At 39.5% G+C, this 22285-nt stretch overlaps 1 protein-coding gene across 1 annotated transcript in view; it reads right to left on the minus strand.

The window, feature by feature from the left end:
* Window positions 1–22285, minus strand: part of dnah2 (dynein, axonemal, heavy chain 2) — a 63973-nt gene that overhangs the window by 35452 nt on the left and 6236 nt on the right. The window contains exons 9-38 of the mRNA XM_063465490.1: window positions 21721–21926; window positions 21197–21326; window positions 20523–20705; window positions 20194–20402; window positions 19703–19849; window positions 18651–18807; window positions 18344–18453; window positions 18102–18231; window positions 17105–17293; window positions 16841–16985; window positions 16543–16735; window positions 16247–16447; window positions 14356–14512; window positions 13738–13912; window positions 12869–13032; window positions 12615–12776; window positions 12374–12477; window positions 11763–11919; window positions 10480–10562; window positions 9721–9901; window positions 9246–9384; window positions 8743–8960; window positions 8271–8363; window positions 8027–8152; window positions 7569–7679; window positions 7150–7344; window positions 4870–4976; window positions 3137–3326; window positions 2660–2840; window positions 346–473 (exon numbers count right to left, since the gene is read on the minus strand). Of these exons, the coding sequence (XP_063321560.1) occupies window positions 346–473; window positions 2660–2840; window positions 3137–3326; window positions 4870–4976; window positions 7150–7344; window positions 7569–7679; window positions 8027–8152; window positions 8271–8363; window positions 8743–8960; window positions 9246–9384; window positions 9721–9901; window positions 10480–10562; window positions 11763–11919; window positions 12374–12477; window positions 12615–12776; window positions 12869–13032; window positions 13738–13912; window positions 14356–14512; window positions 16247–16447; window positions 16543–16735; window positions 16841–16985; window positions 17105–17293; window positions 18102–18231; window positions 18344–18453; window positions 18651–18807; window positions 19703–19849; window positions 20194–20402; window positions 20523–20705; window positions 21197–21326; window positions 21721–21926 (4671 nt within the window). The remainder of the gene's footprint in view (window positions 1–345; window positions 474–2659; window positions 2841–3136; window positions 3327–4869; window positions 4977–7149; window positions 7345–7568; window positions 7680–8026; window positions 8153–8270; window positions 8364–8742; window positions 8961–9245; window positions 9385–9720; window positions 9902–10479; window positions 10563–11762; window positions 11920–12373; window positions 12478–12614; window positions 12777–12868; window positions 13033–13737; window positions 13913–14355; window positions 14513–16246; window positions 16448–16542; window positions 16736–16840; window positions 16986–17104; window positions 17294–18101; window positions 18232–18343; window positions 18454–18650; window positions 18808–19702; window positions 19850–20193; window positions 20403–20522; window positions 20706–21196; window positions 21327–21720; window positions 21927–22285) is intronic.

Genomic DNA, 22285 nt, shown 5'->3' on the forward strand with positions numbered 1-22285 from the left:
TCATAAATCTCAATTTATCCCAACAGTTACATACTGTAATGTAATCTCTTCATGCTCCAGGATAAACTCCAACTCTTTTAAGCAGCAACTAAGACTACAACATTACCATTCAAACACTTGCTTGCAGCATCATTCCTGCAGAATATATTACAGTTTTGTTGCACTAAAACCAAAGCAACATATTTGTGTTAGACCTGTAGAGCAACAAATCTAATGCTTTTAGCAAAGAGCACACTTCAGTCTTAAATGCAAATATCACTTGGCGTTATTTTGCTTGTAGCATTAATGCCTTCTGTTACCTTTCCAGAACAGTGCTGGGATACAGTTTCCATACAGTGTTAGTACCTTGCAGTCGTTGAAGCCCTCACCAAAGAGCAAGATCTCAGCAATTAGAGTAGAGTCAGGCACCACCATTGATATAGGTCTGAACATGGACTTCAGGTTGTCAGGAAGCTCAGTACGACCAGCATAACCTCAGGAAAAGAAAATAAAGTGAGAAAATAGATTAGATTTGGATAAAACAGATCTTCATGTACAGGTCCCCTCTTCTGTCAACTCTTGCTCTATAGGTTAATGTTCTTCTCTTGGCTCTTGACGGAGGCGGTCAAACTTTCTCCCTCTCCCTTATCTTTCCTGCTTGGCTTCTCATGTCTTTTGTATAGTCTCGCTTATTCTCTAAACCTAAGAGAGTCTCCCAGACTTGTTCTCTTAAAACCTAAAGAAGAATTATGGATTTGATCAACTGGTCCCTTAACGAAACTGACAACTCCTGGGCTTGGGAGAGCCTGATTGTCCTGCGGAGACGTTTGCTGCCAGATACTCGATGGTCGTTGCGTCGTGTGTCTGGGGACACTCTCGATGGAGGACATTGAACGACATCTACCAATTTGGAACCACGATAACAGAGTTCTGGCTGATTGGAGCTGGCGCGGACCTGGCTTATCGAAGAACAAGAAGCGGCTACAGCTGTTCAAAATCCCACAAGGCTGGCCGACATGATAGACGATGGGCAGGGCTGTGAGTACTCAGACTGTGTTTTTTTGAACACAGTATGTGTCATGGTGCTGGGTCGTTGACCCAGCGTTTTGTGTTTAATATGATTATTTTCCTCTGTTCTAGTTTATTCTGATTTTGGTATCCTGTGTCCTCCCCTTGTGCCCGGTTTATAATAATGGATTGGATTTATATAGCGCTTTTCAAGGCACCCAAAGCGCTTTACAATGCCATTATTCATTCACGCTCACATTCATACACTGGTGGAGGCAAGCTACGGTTGTAGCCACAGCTGCCCTGGGGCAGACTGACAGAGGCGAGGCTGCCATATCACGCCATCGGCCCCTCTGGCCAACACCAGTAGGCGGTAGGGTAAAGTGTCTTGCCCAAGGACACAACGACCAGGACAAAAAGGCCAGGACAGAAAGGCCGGGGATCGAACCGGCGACCTTCCGGTTACAGGTGCGCTTCCCAACCCCCTGAGCCACGGTTTATGTCCCTGAGTTTGCGTTTTGGATTTCCTGTTTTATTCTGAAGGTTTGTCTGTTGTCATTGTGTTCAGCGTGTGTCCTCCAGTCATCACGTGTATTAGGATCAGCTGTGCTTCCCTCCGGTGTGTGTGTGTGATTACCTGATTACCTTGTGTGTGTATATATAGTGGGTGTCGGTCTGCGTTCCTTGTCGGCTCGTCTGCGTTTCATGGTGTTCTGTTCCTTAGTCTGCATCTCTCTGCCCCTCACCCCGTTTCGTATGATCTCAGGTTTGCTATTTAGTTTTCCCAGTTTAGGTTTCTTCAGTTATTTGTCATGCCTCATTGCCTGTTTTGTCACTCTGCCACTTGTAAATAAACTCTCACTCATATCATCAGTCATTGCCTGCATTTTGGGTCCTTTTCCTCCAACACCACACGGCTCGCCTCGGCAGCCGTGACAGTATGGATAAGATCTTGGAAAAGCTCATGGCTCTGCTATATGGATAACATCTTGGAGAGGAACAACGGGAATTGAGAGACCTGGTGACCAGTGACGGACATTAGACCAACTGTAAAATTGGATGCAGTTTGTTTGCACTAACCAAAACATCTACCATCTTCATCTCATGCGGCCCCCCTGGCGTCAGCTGGATGCTCAAGGCAAAAGCTGACGGGAATAACAATTCTCCCTTACATAATAACAAGACAGTGTTGTGACTTTCTCCCTCCTCATTCAAGGCCACTTTTGCCTAACCGGGTGAAGGGACACTTTCTCTCGGCTGAACACGGAACACACACACACTCACACGCACACATATGCATGTACACTGACACAGACCTACACTCACCCCCCCCCACCTTCGAAGCTTATGTCTTCTATGTTGTGAGATATGATGATTCATGTGCTGAGGTGTTTTTTTTTTTCTGTTCTCAAACTGATCTCCCTGTTGGAGCTCAGTCTGGGGTGAGTTCTTTTTTCTCCTCATCTTTCCTCATGTTGTGCATTTTCCATTGTTATACCTCTCTGACCTCTCTTCCCCATGTGATGTTGTAATGTATGTATGGTCGGAAGGATAAGATGGCGCTGGCAAAGGTCGGCAGCCTTAACCCAACAAATTTCCCACGCGTGGGACTAATAAAGGTTATCTTATCTTATCAACATATGGTGACAATTGAACAATTTTGTTGACCTACCAGGATTCATGGTGATAAAGATGCCACATGACGAGACCAGACGGATGTGTTGTCCCTCAAAATAGAACTTGGACTGCAGAGCTGAGAGAGCAGACAGGATGGAAAGGATCTGCTGGGCCACCACCGACAGCACTTCAATGTTGATACGGTTGAACTCATCAAAGCATCCCCATGCTCCTGTCTATTTGAGGAGGACATAATGAAATACACACAAATTTGAAATCACATTATGTAGATTATGTTTTTTCCTTAGCTGACATGCAAAACCTTTGGCTTGCCTAAGGGTCAATACCACAAAAAGAAAACGCTATTCAGAATTTACTGAAGCTAAAAAAGTTTCAGCTAGATATTTTTCATATAGTCATGCACTAGATACAGCATCACAGCTGGTAATTACTCAAGGCATGAAAAGCATTAATGTACCAATTTTTACAATTATTGTGGTCACCTGATATCATCATCTCTACTACTCCCTACCTGAGCCAGGCCAGAGTACATGCGTCCCATGGACTTGTAGTCCAGTCCTTCAGAGCAGTTGACTACGATGACATACATGCCTAGAGCTTTTCCTAAGTCCTTTACTGTCTCTGTTTTTCCAGTACCAGCTGGGCCTTTAGGAGAGCCTCCACGGTGGAGATGAAGTGCTGTGGTCAGTGTCATGTAACACCTGAAGTAAAACACTGCCATTTACTTTACAGACAAATAAAAATGTCGTAATACAAGTATTAAACACATACTGGAACTATTGTGCAACATGGTAGTAATATTTTTGTAACACACACAAGATGCAAAATCATGAAAAAAAAAAAGCTTTCAAAAAAGTCACTCAGAAGTCAAAATTTCAAGAAATTTGGTCAGTGAGTCAAAATTTGAGCTACATAAAGTTGAAATTGTGAGATAATAATTCAAAATCTCAGGTTACGTCTGCCAGGCCATTTTTTTTCCAGTGGCAAAAACAAGCTTCCATACGAAATGGAATCATGGTGTTTCTTACTTAATATGTACAGTATATTGTCAAAATTATTCACTAACCCATCCAAATCATTGAATTCATGTGTTCCAATCACTTTAATGGCCACAGGTGTTTAAAATCAAGTAACTAGGCATACAGACGGTTTCTACAAAGATTGGTGAAAGAGTGGAGTGCAGTGAATTCAGTCACTTAGTTGCAGTGAAAGAAACTCTTAATTCTTCAGCACCAACGTTTTGGACAAGTTCATGCTCGAAATTTGTGGGAACAGTTTGGGGACGGCCCCTTCCTGTTCAACCATGACTGCACACCAATGCATAAAGCAAAGTCCATAAAGACATGGCTGAGTGAGTTTGGTGTGGAAGAACTTGACTGGCCTGCACAGAGTCCTGACCTCAACCTGACAGAAAACCTTTGGAATTAATTAGAGCAAAAACTGTGAGCCAGGCCTACTCGTCCAACATCAGTGTTTGACCTCACAAATGCGCTTCTAGAAGAATCGTCAGAAATTATCAAAAATCATCATCAGTCTTAGTAGTCAAACCACAGCCACGTTTAAACGTAAATTTAATTTTTGTCTTGATAACCTGTAAAATTTTGTGACTGTCTTGTATAATCTGTACTTAAGGACTTGTAAGGACATATGACCGAAATGCACCACATAATAGCTATGCTGTGGTTTTGTCTACATTTACATGCAAAAATAGCACTCAGAGACCATCTTGACAGACAGAATGTCTTCCGTTTTATTTTTCACACACAGTCTATCAGACTATCCAAGAACTCGTTTATGTGCGTCTCTCTGTCAGCCAATGAAAAGAACAGATGGAAAGACGTGTACCTGTAGTGGGAGAACACAACCTCGGCATATATTAGATCTGATCATTGAATGTAGAAAACAGAAAACTTTTACACAGCCACTGTACCTGATGCTCAGCAAGGGTTAGGGAACTGTGCTGTGAGCATTAGTCATCATTTCCAAGGCATCCAAGTTGAATTGCTATATCTCTTCCATATTTTTACAAATATTAGCCAAATAAAAAAATGGAAAACGTAATGCTAAACAAAAAACAAATATTTGAAGAAGTGAAAATTTGACTCCAGCCCACTTTTTGACAAACACTTTAGTGCCAGTGCGTGCTACAGTAGGTTTTTTTTCTAGGACCAAAAAGATGCTCAAGGTGAAAATAATTATACTCTGTATGTCTGGATGTGCATTAACTGAGTAATATGATGTCACCTGTCAGTAAGTGGAGTAATGACGAGCCGTCCCGAGTTGCCCAGGTACTCATATCCATAGTTGAACTCTGTGTTGGTCTGTCGGATTATACAAGTCATTGCATTCCCCTGGAGTAAAAACAAAACAAAACAAAACTGAAACAAAAAGAGTTTAAATATTTTTTACTAAATTACTAAGCTTACATTAAACTAATGAAAGTGATTAGCTAGTACTTTCATTTGTCTATTCAATATGAGAAGCTGTATATACCAACATAGCACAGCAGGCTAGCTCACACTGTTCCAAAAAATAGTAATGTCAAAGTATTTTACTGTGTATGTTACAGTTGTGTACTGTCTTCCTAGGATATCATTCAATTTACATAAGCAGACTGTGATCTTACATGTCAAAGGTAAAATAACATAACATCACTGTAAATATAGTAAAACACAATTTACTTGTTTTTAAATATATTTTTTTGTACATATGCATATTTAGACCGTAAAAATACATCCAGAAACAGCTAGTTCTCTCCCATCATGCCTTGGGACATGTGCTGCTGTTTAGATGTTCTTGTTTTATTGTTTATGGTTAGTTACTTTTAACTGTTATCTTGAATGTTGTGTTTACACCGTGGTGCAGAGTCACTGACAGTTGTTGTCTTGTAGCGGGATGTCACTCATATACCATGACTGACTTCTGTTCTGCTGTTGTTGAACACTGAGGCACATGGAAGCACCGGAAAAGTGTTTAAATAAAGAGCTCCCCCTACCAGCTTGGGGTTGAATAACAAGCTCACTCTCTCTCTTTGAGCTTCTTGGTTAAGATTCCTTTGCATGCCACAATGTGCTAATTATATTATTTCAAAAGTAAATGTAGAGGTAGGAATTGCAATTAATATAACTCTCAAAGTATTCACAACATTCCTGAACAAAAATAGGCCTCTGCACCTGGGGTGAGGGTGTGGCCATGAAAACAATGTGATATGCCATTGGATGTTGGGACACATAATAACATGATGCTAAGCATCGGCCAATGAATGTGAAGTAACAACAACAAGGGCGCGGGTATGGCTGCGACCGTAGGAAAGAATCGTGCATTTTACAGTTCTGTTCTGTTCTTCTAGAATATCATTAAAGTTACGTAAATAGACCTAGACTTCACATTTCAAATGTAAATTAACGTTAAATCACTGTAATGTAATGAAACATAATTGTCATGATTATTAAATGTATCTGTCTGTACATATGCATATTTTGATTGTCAAAATACATTCACAAATGTGTCATGATTCCACAAATATCTGTCCGTTATTTGAAAGATTGAACTGTTGAATTCAAATGTAATGCTATGGTTAAGTATATAACATGATCCCTATAAGCTTGTGTTACATCACATAAGTATTATTATCAGCGATCGTGGCTCAGGAGTTGGCCGTTCGCCTTGTGACCAGAAGGTTGCCGGTTCGAGCCCCAGCTCGGACACTCTCCGTCGTTGTGTCCGTGGTCAAGACTCTTCACCTACTGGCGAGGGGCAGATGGAGCGATACGGCAGCCTCGCCTCTGTCAGTCTGTCCCAGGGCATGCAATCCATTATTAGTTAAACCAACTGTTAACGGTATATTTCTGGACATTTACATATTATGATTCATATTGCCACATTCATTGACCTTGTTTATAGGTAATTTCATTGTTTGATCACATTACAGTGTTCCTAATTTGATGTCTAAAAGCACTTGGAAAAGGCAGAATCCCATGTAACATTAGCGCAACAAACTCTATTTTCACTACTGAAAATGACCGTATTTTTACGGGACAGTTATTTTCTGTTATTTTACGGTTGTATTTTGGCGCCCCAGCTGCCGGGATATTACCGTTTTTTTGAGATGTTTTCTTTTCCTATTTATAGATGATTTCACTGTTTAATGACATTAACATGTTCCTAATTTAATGTTTAGCGGCACTTGAAAAAGGCGAGATCCCATGTCAAATTAGCGCAACTAATTGTATTTTCATTATTGGAAATAACCGTATTTTCATGCGGGAGTTATTTTCTGTAATTATACGGTCGTATTTTGGCGCCCCAGCTGCCGGAAGATTACCGTTGTTTTACGATGTTTTTTTTAACAGTGCAGACTAAGTACTGTTTTTTAACTTTTAACAAACAAGATGCTAATTTAATCCCATCTTTACTAAATGTTACTTATACCACCTGCATAAATGTTCCTTTAACCACCACAATCCACTCATAAAAGCAATTTATCAACTCACCTATTCTATCAGTGTCCTGCAGTCAGCTTACCTGGTCTTTTTCCCAGTAAAGCCGCAGCTGAGAAACCCACTCAAAGGCATTGACATCGTAGCAACCTGTCTTGGCCAGCTTATCAATAACATCCCGAGCATGAACCTCTACTGTCACCAGAGCTACGATCTTCAAACGCAGGACTTTGGGCAAGTTACCACGAATGATCTCTGAATAGCACTGAAGCATGGAGACCTGAGAAAGACAGTTGTACCAAAGATTTGACAAATTTATTTGATGCATGGTCATTTTTTATTGTCAACATGACAGCTATGCACTATAACCGCACACAATACCGGCCTTGATTTGAATACCCACATGTTTTTATGGATATAAAATAGTGTGACACCAACAAAAAAGAATATGACATTTACACACTTTCAGAAAAGTTTAGTGAAGTGGCAAAAAGTCAGTCAAACCTGTTTCTTCTTCATGGACTTCAGGGGGGCTTTGTCAGCTCTCTCTTTGCAGTTAATGAGAGCTCTTGTGACATCAGCAGTCCACTGGATCTGACTAGCTGTGATTATCATCTAAAACAGGAAGAAATAATCCTTGTTTTAATCTTACTTTAATATTAAAATTATACAGGTTGCAAATGTAATGACTTATTAACTTTATAAACTAAAAGGCCAATGCTATAAATTTGATACAAATAATATATAAGAAGAGTAAAGTAGCGTATTACTTAAACTATCCAAATACACAAGGTGAGTAAATCTCTTTTAAACTGGAAAGAAATAAGTTTTATTTAAGCCACTGGGATTTCTACATTATTAACAGGATGTGCAGGAGCAGTAACTGCATCGGTGCCAGTGAATGAGAAAATCAGATAAGAGAAAAAGAAAAAGCAGGACAGGAAAGCCAAAAACAGACATACCTGTCCTGGCCAAGCTCGGACCCATTTGTCTCTTGGTCCTGATATCCTCTTCAAATCTACAAGGCAGTCCTTCAGGGACTCCTTTAGTGAAAGGCGCATGCTATGCTCCAGCTCGCACAGCCACTCCTGCATGCACACATGCAAATAAACTGGTGCTCACATTCATTATCATGATCTTCTCCACTGCATTTATCACCACAACACCCCTGTCATACTATAATTCGGATCATTGTTAGTGCTGTACCTCCACAGGTTTGTTCAGTTCCACTTTTTCATATAAAGAAACAAACTCCCCATCAGCAGAGAACATCCCAGCAGCTAGTGTTTTAAGCTTTGTCTAGAAAACACACATTTTGAAGGAAATCCAGTTATTTAGGACAAAGCGTAGTGTTTCCAGTACACTTAATGTGGTTTTATATTATTTAAAGCACAATCAACAGAAAGAGAAAGCTTAGAAAATCTTACCAGTTTCCTTAAGGACACTGACAAGTAAAATCTGCACAAGGGCTTTTAATTATCTCTCTTTAATTATCTCTGGTCAATCCAAAAAATTTAAATACGTATGAAATTGCATCAAAAAGCAGATATGAAGAAACACAAGCCATGAAAAATTTGTAACGATTACTGCTCCTTACATATTTACATGGCTGCGCTCAATTAACTCCTTTGTTAACAGTAAATGTGCAGCACTGATCACAGAGTATGATTGTCCCTGCCTTTTCAGTAGACAGGCTCTTAATGTTGTCAAAACACTTCTTCAGGTGAGGCTGCATGGCTTGTGGATTCTGTGATTGTCCCAAGATCTCCAGCACGTCATCATTGGACAGGAAATAGAACCTCGGGAAGATCTGCCTTTTGGTCTCCAGGTATATGTCCAAGGCTTTAAGGATTTCCTCCAGCTCAAAACCCATCTGTGACAGCTTCTCTGGCAAACCTGCAATGCACAGAGGTTGATCATAGACTTAAAACACATTTTTATTTTACAAATTAGATGACTTGGAAGTCTTTTTGCTGAATCCAAATCCTTGTTTTGCTAACCTCTTCTATACTGATATTTTTCAATATCATCAAAAAAGTTTCAAACTTAAATTTGGGCTCTGAACTCATGAAATATTCTTATAGAGTTGTTAAGTGATTTTTAGGGCCTGAAGACATTCAGAACAATTACTGTGTGCTACAGTTTTAATAAGAGCACATTCTTTAAAGTAACATGTCATACCAGGCTGGTGTGTTCCCTGCAAGGCATTTTTATCCTTGTGGAGACAACCCATAATGGTTTTCCAACTAGAACTTATGTCTTCAAATTCTTTGCACTCATGAGGCAACTGCTCCCGAATGTCCTTGCCTTGGAAAATGTTCTGGGGGAATAAAAGAGCATTTAAATATATAGTTACAGACACTAAGGAACAGACAAAGCTCAATTTTATCCTGAAAAAAGAAGAAAATGAAATGCTCAAAGAGAGCAGCAAGAAAACTGAAATGAGAAAACAAAACAAGACAGCGATGGATAAAGACTGAAAAGGAATGACAACATGCAACTAAATTGTTATCAATACAAGAAACTTTCATCCGTTACTTGCACAAAATAATTCATAAAAATAATACATGTATAAATCAAATAACTAGTATTCAAATACAATGAAATGACCAAATATATTTTTTAAAGTTAAGTACTCTGCGTGGGTTGCTTGTACCTCCAAATAAATCCAGTGCCGTTGCACATTAAGGATCATCTCAGTGACTTCCAGCACATGGGAGAGCTGACGCTCCCAGCGGTCCACCTCCCGTTCAAAGGCTTTGACAAACCGAGATGCCTTCATTGTGGACAAAATAACTTGGTTGTCCTCCAGTGCCTGGAAAACCTCTTCTGTGCTCCTTGGAGACAAGAGGAGGGTAAACATGACCACTGACGACTGCCCTAAATTGGATTGTAAGACTAATTTTGCTTCACTCTGTTAGTTTGACGCAGTAACAATGTTTCAGTGAAACTGTTGCACAGCTGTGGTGCCCTGTTCTGCATTAGCCGTGCACAGAGTCTGCTGAATTACAGTGTCACTGTGTATCTTCCCCTCTGCCTGCTTTCATCATGTTCAGTGTGGATCAGCGGCACTGTCAGATCAGCGGCAATGGCTCAGGCCTGCTGATTAAACTAGATCTGAGGTCTGACTCAGTTTGTATGCAGTGGATGGCTTAAACATTCCCGCTGACACATCTGCTCATTCTAACTTCATAAACAATCACATTACTCTCAGATCCATTCGATATACGCTCTATAGTATATAGAGACGTAACACAGGCGTGTAGAGTATGAAAACCTAACCTCATGACAGTACTGAGCTGTACTGAACTGTGGGTGATGCAAATACATAAAGGTATGATGAATACTGAAGTTTGATGGAAAACTTCTTTTTCTTTTCTTCTCTAAACCGTGCCTTCAAGGCTCACTTTCTCACCTCAGTCGATAGTGGCCTTCATCTTTGTAAGGTGCTATGTCCAGGGTCATTTCCTGCCACGTCTTGGTGATACCCTTCAGACCCTTCAATGTCACACATAAAAAGTACTGTTAAGAGAAAAACCACACTGACCTAGCAAAATAATGAGGAAATATTTCCACTCTTTTCATATTGACCAAACTTGATTGATGAGACAGTCATATGACCTGATTAATAACAGAACACAATTCATCTTAGCTTTGAGTTTTAGTGTATGAATTCACTGGGGATGGAGAACTTTTAAATTTGCATAATGACAAAATTTCTTTTCCAATCGCTCTTTTGTGACCTCTTACAAGAGATTCTTTTTCCTATCACTGGGTATGAGGTGGCGGGAATTAGAATTAGCACCTCCGAGTGCGAGCTGGTTTCAGCTGGGAAACGGTGGAGTGCCCAGGCCGGGTCAGGGACAAGGTGCTGCCCTGAGATGAGGAGTATCTCAAGGTATTATGAATAAGTGATCGGAGAGTGGAGAGGGCAAAGTGATAGATTGGTGCTGTTTTTGCTGTAATGCGGATGCTGTAGCAGTCTGTTGTAGTGAAGAGTGTGAAAGAGTGTGTTCGATCTATGTTCCTACCCTCACCCATGGCCACGAGCTCTGGGTAGGGTTTAAAGAATGAGGTTGGAAATACAAGCAGCAGAAATGAGCTTCCTCCAGAGGGTGGCTGAGCTCTCCCTTGTCAATAAAGTGAGTAGTTCTTCTATTTGGGAAGGACTCAGATTACAGCTGCGACTCTGTTACTGCTACTATAACCGACTGAGGTGGTTTGGGCATCGCATTCGCTAGAGCGATTAAATCTCTAGGCTGACTTCGGAAGGCCTGGAGATATGATCTCCCATCCGAATGAGCCAAAGGAGGAGGCTGACGAGAGGGAGGTCTTGGCTTAGAGTGCTGGCTCCATAACCTAGAAAATGGATGGCTGGATGAATTGTGTGACCCACACATACATCTCTTTTGGCAGATACTTTTTGGACTTAAGTTTTTCTTCATTTTACTCTGAATTTTCTGGTGTTGTATGTCTATTAAGGGAAAAGATTTTATCAGTAATACAAAAAGTACATTTCCTTCTTAAAACCCCTGGAAGGAAACACTTTCTGAAACCTAATGGAGAATTTAAATTTCAGATTCTGACAGGGTAATACTGACTAAACCACATCAAACAATTGCTCCCTTCAGGCTCGCTTTCACTCACAGTGCTACAAAAGTTCCCACTGAGCACCTGTCTATATTTGTAAAAAAACACCTGTTCTATGGAGAGTTCCTTGGTGGCGGCTCCAGAGATCTCGCAGATTTTGCCAGTATACATGTTGAAGCCGAAAGATATGATCTTTTCCAGGGTGAATTCAGCACTGGTTGGGTCAAAAGAATACTGCAGCTCCTCAGAGATCTGCTTCCAGTGCCTGAAAGAAGCATTTTAAGTTAAGTTATTCTTGTCCCACTTTTCTCAGATGAAGAAATATGCAAGGCTAATTGCAAGAACACGCACGTCTTTATTTCAAAAGCAATCATGAATTTTTAGTGTGTAAACAGTGTGGTAATAGTGATGCAGTAATGTAACTTATGTCTGTTCTATCTAAAAAACAAAGCTAGGAAAATCTTCTGTTTGTAAGAAGAGAAAGAAACAAAGTGTAAAAGAGAGGGGTTGTCAGCGAACACTTTGTGGCAGTTCTTGATTTGAGACACTAGCAACTTAGCTATAAGCAATAAACTGCTCACAGTCTTAATTCTCTAATCTTTTAATGATGCTCATTTGTAGTTGTAAACCAACCCCATTAGGCACACAGATGCTTCATGCATTTTAACACATCCAACATATACTGAAATGACAAAAGAGAGCTTGTTTTCAGTCAGTACCTGTCTCTTACGGCTGGGTTCCTCAGATCAGCAATGAGCGGGATGACCTGCCTAAACTGGTCAATCTTGTTCTTGGAGAAATCTACAATATCCCACTGTTTATCCTGCAATCAGACAGAGATCACATCCTCACAGCTGTGTGATGAAAATGTCAAGTATTGTTAAGTACTGCATTTTGTGATTTTGGCAACAAATTTTGTAAATTTAGCAGTCACTAGACTGTCTTCAATGAAGAACTGACCTTCAGATCTCTCTGGAGTTTATGGAGGTTTTTAAACATGTCCTGTGCGGCAGTCTCCATGCTCTCTGTCTGCAGTGTACCAAACTGGCCAGCCTTCCAGATATTCCAGTTGGCGTTCCATTCCTCTGTGATATCCCAGACCTGCTGCAGTTGGTCCAAGTCCTACAAACCATATAGCACAATTTATTGTCATCAAATGCTACTGCGTTGCACCAATGCTATGTTAACATTCTGAACCTAGTGCTGGTCCACACCTTCTCCAGAGTCCGTATGCTTTTGGAGGGGGCTTGTTCTATTTTGAAGAATCTCAGCCCATCATGGATGGTGCTTTCTTCCTGTTTCAGAGTCTCCAGTTGGCTACGATGCTCTGCTATTTGTTTTAAGGCCAAGTCAGTGCTCAGTGCACTGTTAAATGGACCTGGATATGCAAATGTAAAAACGTAGTGAGGTATACACTCATGAAGGCACATAAACACAGACACTTATGTGTTTAAACATTAATCATCTGTTTAGCACTGGGAAAAAAAATGAAGAAACAAACATTGTTCGAACACACTAAGACTGACATAAGCCTTGAAAAAATAAGAGCAAAGATTAAGTCATACTGTTTCTACCAAGTTGTCCTCAGTAGTATGTCTTATGTAATATTTCTGTTTATATTATGTAACTGTGGAAACATTTCTTTTATCGCTTTATAGATTTTTTAGAGCGCTTACAAAGGATTTAATATTGGTCTATTAGTCTATTTACCAACCACTGAACATACAAAGACTTTGAGTGGAAGTAATGAAAATAGGACATGAAACAAAAGTAACACCTTCTAAATAGGAAAAAAAGATAATATTGGACATAAAAGTAGCAGGAAAAGGCAGAAGAGGTGGAAAAGGTGAGGGGCATTATAAAGATGAAGTATTATGAGTAACAAAGCATAGGGATACAGGGTCAAGAAAAGATTAGAAACTGGGTATTGTTCCAAAAGAGGCTTAACTTAGATTGTTAATGAGAAAAAAAGAAACAGAGCAAGTGAAAGGTGCGCAATCAAAAAATCATGACAAACTTGAAAATAAAGTATCTGAATATGTGAAAGAGCAAATGAGGGAGAGAGATAGAGAGAGACTGTGACCTTTGGCACTGAACTCCTCCACAGTGGCCTCAATCTTCTTCTTCAACTCCTCGTAAGAGAGGACGAGGCTGTTCTTAAACTTTTCCTTTTGTTTCTGCAGCATGATGTCACTGTCGATCAACACCTGCTGGAACCACACCCATTCCTCATTCAGCACATCACGCATTTCCTGCACCTGCAGAGAAACCGAACACAATCAGCAGAACTGAATCATGATTAGAGGGAAAGCATTTCTTCATGACATGCTTCAACAGTGTGTATATGTGTGCAGACACTCAGAAACCTTCAAGGTATACAAAATAAATTTGGCCTTGATTAGAAAAGATATGTTTTGGTTGGTAAACTATATTTTGATACTATCTGAGGCCAATGAATGATAAACTTCACCCTCTGTGTAATTGCACAGTTACTGTTAATATCAAAACAATATGAAAGACATTTTATTTGGCATGTCGCTCATAAGCAACACCAGCAGTACTCTTGCACTAACTGAGAGAGATAACTGGATAGACTTTACAGAGATACAAAGACAATGTGAAAATCCAATGTGGTTGTATATAATACATACACAAAAACATATGCTTTTTCAGTTTGTTTAGGGATGAACAAGGCACCTACATCTTGTTCCACTGGGACTTCATATTTGTCGAGGATAGCAAACTGTTCATGGATGACAGGAATCTGAGCTTCGGTCTTGGCCAAATTGCTCTGGAGAGTCTCCAAGAGCTTTTGGCTCTCACTGAGCTCCGTCAGTGTCTGGGGAGATTTTTTCAGCCTAAGCACACATAGTACATACAAACAAATACAACACAAATTCAGATTTGCTTTTTATTATATTCATTCATTAACATTCATTTCGGCAATGTTAACTGGATCGTACCTTCATCTTCATGTTCTGAAGACTAAAACAATCAAAACTTAAATAAAGCCAACCTACTCCTCAACAGTGTACCCGAAAACATGCCCTAATATGCACGATATAGTCACACTTGCAGGATTTGTAAAAAGTCAACAGTCAATTAAGTGCCCATTAAGACTGCAAGTGTTCAGAGGACAGAAGAGACAGATGAAATGTCATGTCACTCCTGAAAACCCAAATACAATAGACTATAAGACCCACTAAAAGTCTTGTTAGGCTACAGTTTGGTAGCCTATTAAGAGTAGATTAATGACATATGTGATGTTTTGCATAACTGTAACCCCACTAGCATGAAAGTTGTCAAAGTTGTGATATCATAAACCCACACTGTATACTCATTAATACATTAAAAACAGATAAAACATATAAAATGTTTAAACTGAGATGGGATAAGGCAACAAAAAGAACATCTTGCAACTAATTAGATTTATTGGCAGCAGGTCACTGACATTACTGGGTGTAAAATGAGCATCTTAGAGAGACAGTTTCTCAGAAATGAACATGGGCAAAAGAAAAATGCATCTAGTGGTTATTTCAGCAAAGCAATGTTAAGCAGTATACTGCATCTAATACAACTGCATGTCTTCACAGTAGAAGAGTCTGGGTTCAGAAGTGGCCTGTCTGCAGTCCAGACCTTTCACCAATTGAAAACATTTGATGCATCATGAAACGAAAAACACAAAGAAGACCGACTGTTGAACAGCTACAATATTATTGGACAGCATTCGTCTCCTAGAAGTCCAGCAGCTGGTCTACTTATTTTATAGCTGTAAATGGATTGTTATTCACAGAAGATGGGCTACAACACAGTCTGTGTCCCAGATGTGTTACTGCCATTAAATTATAAACAAGCGAATATTTTTCTTACATTTTTTCAGTTTAAACATTAACTTGTTTTCTGTGTTCTAATGTGAATAAAATCATTGTATTTTGCTCTATTTATATTTTACCCAGCATCCAAACATCTAAAATAACTGCTTCTTGTGTGATTGTAATTGCATGTTACTTCCCAACCTCTGTGCTCCGATAAATTATTTTCAATTCTTTCACAAGGTCTCTGCTTAATTAAATACACTTCGCGCTGCCGACTGCTCTGAAGCTAAGTTTGGAAAAGATTGTATCAAATGCTGGTTAAGTGTAGTATACAATTACATTTTTCTGCTAAAAGTGCACAAGATTGCAAGTGTGTGTGGGCAAAGCAGTCTGCACTGTGTGGGCTGACCTGTAGATGTTGCTGTTATGGGCTTCAGGCAAACAAGCACTGACATTCAATTCGTAATTCATGATCAAAGCATGTACTGGATAGCGCACAGCTCACACAAACTGAACTCCTCTTTGATAACACTTACATAACTGATGTCTTTTTCTCAGTAGAATTATATTTTTGGTAAACTTTTATAAGGCTTCTTCACTTCAAACAACATTAAATATTGACCTTAAAACATACGGAATTTCTAGGAAATGAGTCCTCAAACATTAACTCTTGATTAATTATATTCACAAGAAAGCATCTACTAGGTCCCAGAGTCAGCGATGCTCTAACACAAGTAAAAACCCCTGTACGATAAGGTTATTTCACTGATTTCCCACCTGCTGGCACTGTCATGCAGGGAGGCATGAAGTTCTTTTAGGCGCATGCTGGCCATGTCACTGAGAAGCTGAGTGAACTTGGTTTGCCACTCATTGCAGTGCTGCACCAAGGAAGACTTGAGCGGTGAACAGTCCAGCATGACAAACTGGATGTTAAGCACCGTCTCTTCTTGTTGAACACTGCTGGCCTTCTCTGAGTACCTGGAAGTCAAGATGTGACAAAATATTGCAGAAAAAAAACTTTGTGGATGACTCAAGAGAACGCCGTTAAATATTTAGATTATACTTCACAGTACCTTTGTATATCTGCATCAAAAGAAGACAGCGGTAGGTTAAGTCTCTGGTAGCGTTGTATAATGGAATCCTTATTCATCTCCCAGATGTCCCTGTATTTGTCCCAGTTTTTTAAATGAGATTGCAATTGGCTGGCATTGGCTGTCATCCCTGAGGCAATTGCAGCCTGAATCTTTTTTATCCCCTCATCTTGCCCTGGTGGATCAAACAGCATCAGAGTCACCCAGTAAAGAATAGAATTACAGACATGGTGACATATATGTTTATACTGTATTTTTATGTTTTAAAAAATGTTCTGACCTATAATGATGTGTATGGGATCCTTCTGGGACTCTTGGTTGGAGAGAAGTTCTTGGAGTCGTTTAAATTCTGAGATGAGACTGATGAGCTGAGGCATAATATTCACAACCTGAGCCAGCTTTCTGAGAGTTGGGGAAAACTCTACCTGTTAAAAGAGACCCACATACTCATGTTTTAAACTGTTAACATATATGGACATCTCCCTTCACAGTGTCAACAAATCAATATCAATGACTGAACCGGATTAAAACAGGAATCTAGTACCTTTGGAGCCATTTGTGGAGCTGCTCTGTGGAGGGTAACAAGGACTTTAAACAGGGGACTGGGTGTAGTCTTGCTGTCACCGTTGATCGCTTTGGATAGCTTCTTCAAGGAGTTTTTGATGTTACTGTTGAAAGCTTCTTCGATCATATGATCCACCCTCTCTATGTAGTTCACCCAGTGCTCCTGGACCTTAAAAACCATTTTACAATTTTAACATACAAAATACTGCAATAGAAACTAATATTATTAATTATTATTAATTAATATTATTATTATATAGTTAAAGACACTAAGGGCATATGAATAAGATTTGGAATAAGTGTCTTTTTGTTTATACTTCTTTTATACTGTATTAGACTTGTTTATGATTTTTTTTTCTGACAAAAATGACCAGAGTAAGGACAAAATGCAGTTTTTAAAGGACAATTTCATTTATTAGGAGAAAAAGCTTTCCAGATCGATTTAACAAAGTGATTGCCGCAAACAGGACGGTGGTGAAACTTCCCAGGAGTGGCCAGTGACCAAAATCATCCCAAGAGGACATCACACACTCATACAAGAGATCACAAAAGAACTCAGAGCGACATCTAAAGAACTGCAGGCCTCACCTGGTCTTAGTTAAGAGTCAGTGTTCATGATTCAATAATAAGAAAGTAACTGGGTAAAAATGGCATCCATGGGATAGTTCCAAGGCAAAAACCACTGCTGATCCAGAGCATTTTACATTCCTAACGCGTAACATACACACATGAAAGATACATCCTTATGAGACACTCTGGGTTCCATTTAAATGCAATAGAATTCTGCTCGCGGCGCTGACACACACTTCGAACAGAGGCTCCAGCCCTCCATTCCAGCCCTAACCATAACCTTAACCCTATCACATAGTGTTTTTCAAAGCGTTTCACAAAAATACCCGAGCATTTTGGTATAAATGAGTCAGCATTTCTATTTGAAAGCCCCAAATAGTTTAATGGCAGATGAACAGAGGACATACCTCAGGTCCATCATCTGCCAAGATGTCATAGATCCGGGTCATGATATTGACAATATCCTGGTGTGCTGAGCGAAGTATTTGGAGAATGTTCTGCTGGTGAGCCTTCTGGTCATCCTCAAACTCCAGATTCCTAAATGAAAAGAATTGAATTAAATAAATAATACTTTACATTGAATTTATTTGATGTATTTATTAGACAGACTTGTAATGTAATGAAAATGAGTTGTTAAATCAGTTCTTACCTGTACACAGTTTTTCCATCCAGTTTAACCAGAAGTGCTTCACTAATCCGATGACAGTGTTTGAAGATGAACTGACTGGACACTTTGTAATTATCAATTATCACATGGAGCTGAGAATAAGAGGACAGTAGAGGGAAGAAGACAAGTGAAGCTGCTAAGTAAGACTCATCCACAGAGGTTTATTACAGGTTCAAAAAAATATGCTACAGTTAAGGAAAATGTGATTGTTGCTAGTCTAGTTACTGTTGTCACCAGTCTGAGGCTCAAAAGAAAAATATCTGTAAGTGGTGAACTGCAATCTTACAACCTTGTCAACATGCAGGAGACAGTCACGGATGAAGATGTTAGAAGCTCCTTTAGACAACCACAGGAGTTTGGTCAGACCCGGCTGGATCTTCTTATCAATGAAACGTATTCTCTCCCGAAAAAGACCCAACTCCTCAGGAGACAGCATTTCTGTGATCCTGCCACACAGACGGGACCCACAGATCAGAAGGACATTAGGTAAATATGTTTTGTTTACTGATTGAATAATATCTGAACAGGCAAGATTATCAAATACAGCATGTACATCTTTCTCTGTGCTTGTAGGTGTGTAAATGTGCGAAATTTTGAATCCATTGTAAAGTCTTACAGGTGTTGATCAGTATTTGTGTCACGCTTTTCATTTTGTTACAATGCTCCAAAAAAGGCTTTGGATATATAAAAGCCTTTTTTCTAAAAAAAAAAAGAAGCTTAAAACATATTTTGACCAACAAAAATCCTTTTCAGTTTAACTGTGGGATGTATGTAAGCTGAGGTCAGACAACACTTTTTGAAAAGATAAAAACTAAACAAACACACAAAAAAGCACACAACGTATGAAGCTGTAGATCCCTTTAGCCTTCATTGTGGCTAACATAATTATTATCTTTGATCGCATGCACCGATGACAGAGCTCTGGGGAATATGTAATGCTGACAGATGCCTATTTACTGTGGAAACTTTAAAGAGTAATTTATAACCAATAGAGGAGAAATCTGTGTGCGCTGTTTTGTGCTTCATGTGCTTTGCTACATTTAAACGTATCTGGCAATCTTTTAGCCATTTACATCTGTTTGCTTCTCTCCTACTCCTCCTACACTGATTTAATACAAACCAGGTAAAAAATGATCTCTGTGCTTTTGTATAAAAGTGGAAGAACACGGGACCTTTAATTTAAGTGATTTTAATTAGCTCACTGATTAATAATCTTCTTATAGTGCTCACAATTACAAGGATGTTAATTCACAAAACGTGTTCACAACACAAAAACTGGTCAAGCTCTCCAGATGAATGGTGATGCTGTGTAATGCTGCAAGCAAGTGTTCCAAGTCAGACCTGTTATACTCGCGGACCAGCAGCAGTACTTGCTGCCTCAGGCCTCTGAGGTCATCTCTGTCCTGGTAAATGTCAGATACACTCTGGGGGATCTCAAACTTTAGTCGATCCCAGCACTGGATCTCAGAGAACAGATTCAACAGGTCGCTAGACAAAAAAGATACAAAATAACGATACGGAGTAAGTACATTAAAATGTAAAGTTGTACGTAAATCTCTGGAGACCCCTGGGAAATCATAAACTTTAATGACTGTTTTAAGCTAAAACATTAAATACACTGCCTCCAGTAAACAGCTATCTTGTTGGAAACATTTAAAGTATAACTTCTCTTTGCATGAATCTATTGTGTAAGAGCACATTTGTGTATTCACCTAACAGTAAAGTGTATTTACCATCAGTTATAGTGCATCTAGGTTTATTACACAGAGTTTAGCATGTAAGCTTTGTACCTCTTGTGTTTAAGTCATGTGTGCTCGTGTTGTTTGACCCACTTGTCAAAGTTGATGTCCAGCTTCTTGTCCTTGCAGCGCACCATGAGTGGCTGCTCCAGGCGTTTGAGATACTGCACATCCAACTTCTGAGTCCATTCACTGAAGTTCTTCCTCACAATCTCATCCAAAATTTGCATAGTTTGACCACAGGTGGTAAGTAACTCCTTGCAGGTCTGAGAATCCAGTATTAAGTGGGCCTTCTGAAGCACCTGGAGGCAAAGGAGAGCAAACAGAGTAGAGGAGATGGAAGTAAGGTTGGTTAGTGATTGCACAAAGCAACAATTGTGTACTAAAAATCAACGGTCTTTCTTATTGTCTAAACGCCTCACCTCCATGAATCTCTCTAACTGATGTCTTTGGGCTGTCACCCAGTAGACCTGGCCTGCTTTCCAGGGCATATGATCAGGGTAAAACATTGAGGTCTGGTTCAGCTCTTTGTTTCCCATTTTAAGCTCTTTGTAAAAGATATTGCAGGTTTCCTCCAGCTTCTCTTCTACAGTGCGCTTAATGCACTGTGATGGAGGAATTCAAAGATACATGTTATGATGGTAACAGAAAAAAATAGGGCAAAGAGAAAAGTTTAGCTGTAATGAAAACAGAAAAATAGCATTTGATTGATCATTGCACTGAATGAAACCTGTAATCGGAACAAATCTGAAGGTCTCCAGTACAACAAAGGCAAACTATTCACCCATGTGTGCAACTGCTTTTACTCTAACAAACACACAAACTTGAGCACAGCAATTTATTCACCCCGTTATCATGGCAAAGCATGTAATACGCTGTTCCATCGTGTCTATGGACACATATGCAGAAGTTGCAGTCACAGCAAGGTTTTGCCATGATACTGGGTTGATTTATTAGAATTAGCAACACAGGACCAGATATTAACCTGTAACATTTAATTTAAAACAAATGAAAATGTGTTACATTGTTTAATACAAATTTAGCCAATGGTAAAACTTGTGTAACTGTTTCTGTGAATGTCTTTGTGAAAGAGTACCTTGCGAGCGAACAAAGGCGTAAAGACGTCCAGCAGCCGAATTCCTTCCTCAACTGTGTTCCCTGTCGTAAACACTGAACCAATCAGGCCCTGAATCTTCATCTCCAGATCTTTCACAAACGCACAAAACCTGTACACACGCATACAGACACCAAAACATGTCTACATGCCAAAATACTTAATGAATTTAGCAAAAGCACGCTAGCAGAAGTGTAGACACGCATACTAACACTGATATCCGCAGAGACGCATTAATGTAGAGGAGAAGTTAAAATCGTGTAGGGATGTATTAACATAATAAGCATGCAGAGGTAAGATCAGAAAAACAGCTTTTATATTTGTTCACCAATATAAACACCTTCTGCCAAACCACTCATTTGGGTTGTATAGGTTCTGGTGCTCCCTTCATTTAACTGCCCGTGGCTCCCCACAAACAACAATTATATTTTATAAACATGTAAAAACCCTTTCAAACTATTATACTCCATATTCATTTGATTATTTTAAAACAAACAAAGCTTAACCTGTTGAATTCATTGCACCACGTGGTATCCTTGACATCAAGTATGCCCTTGTCAACAGAGCGTAGTTTTTCCAGGCTACGATGGAAGTCGCTTTCATTCTTCAGGAGGGTGCCAGTAAACCCTGGTCCCTTGCAACCACCTAAGCATGGCAGAGCCCTCTGCTGACCATCCTCCCAACGGGCAAACTGATGCTGGCAGTCACATATCTGAGAGCAGACAAGAGAAGCTAATAAACTCATATCAAACAACATATATATCTATCCCACACAAGGGATTTTCTGAAATTATATTGGAGGTGATCACCTGCTGACTCAAGACTATCTATAAAGTTGTCAACAATAAAGGCCACCTTACTCACACAAATGAGCAAACTGTCACTATACTTTGTAAACTGTTTAAGAAATTGTATTTAAATAGAAACTAAATTTCTTTTAAGTTTTTGTTCTGGGTGTTTTGTGATTAGTCTCCATTTTACAGCAGCCCAAGCTGCTTTTATAGAAGAGTTCTGTCTACAGAAGAGCTACTGAAAGAGTAGGACAGCACAAGGTGGGTGCCATTTTTTCCT

Source organism: Pelmatolapia mariae, linkage group LG3_W, assembly GCF_036321145.2.
Source record: "Pelmatolapia mariae isolate MD_Pm_ZW linkage group LG3_W, Pm_UMD_F_2, whole genome shotgun sequence".
Taxonomy (NCBI): Eukaryota; Metazoa; Chordata; class Actinopteri; order Cichliformes; family Cichlidae; genus Pelmatolapia; species Pelmatolapia mariae.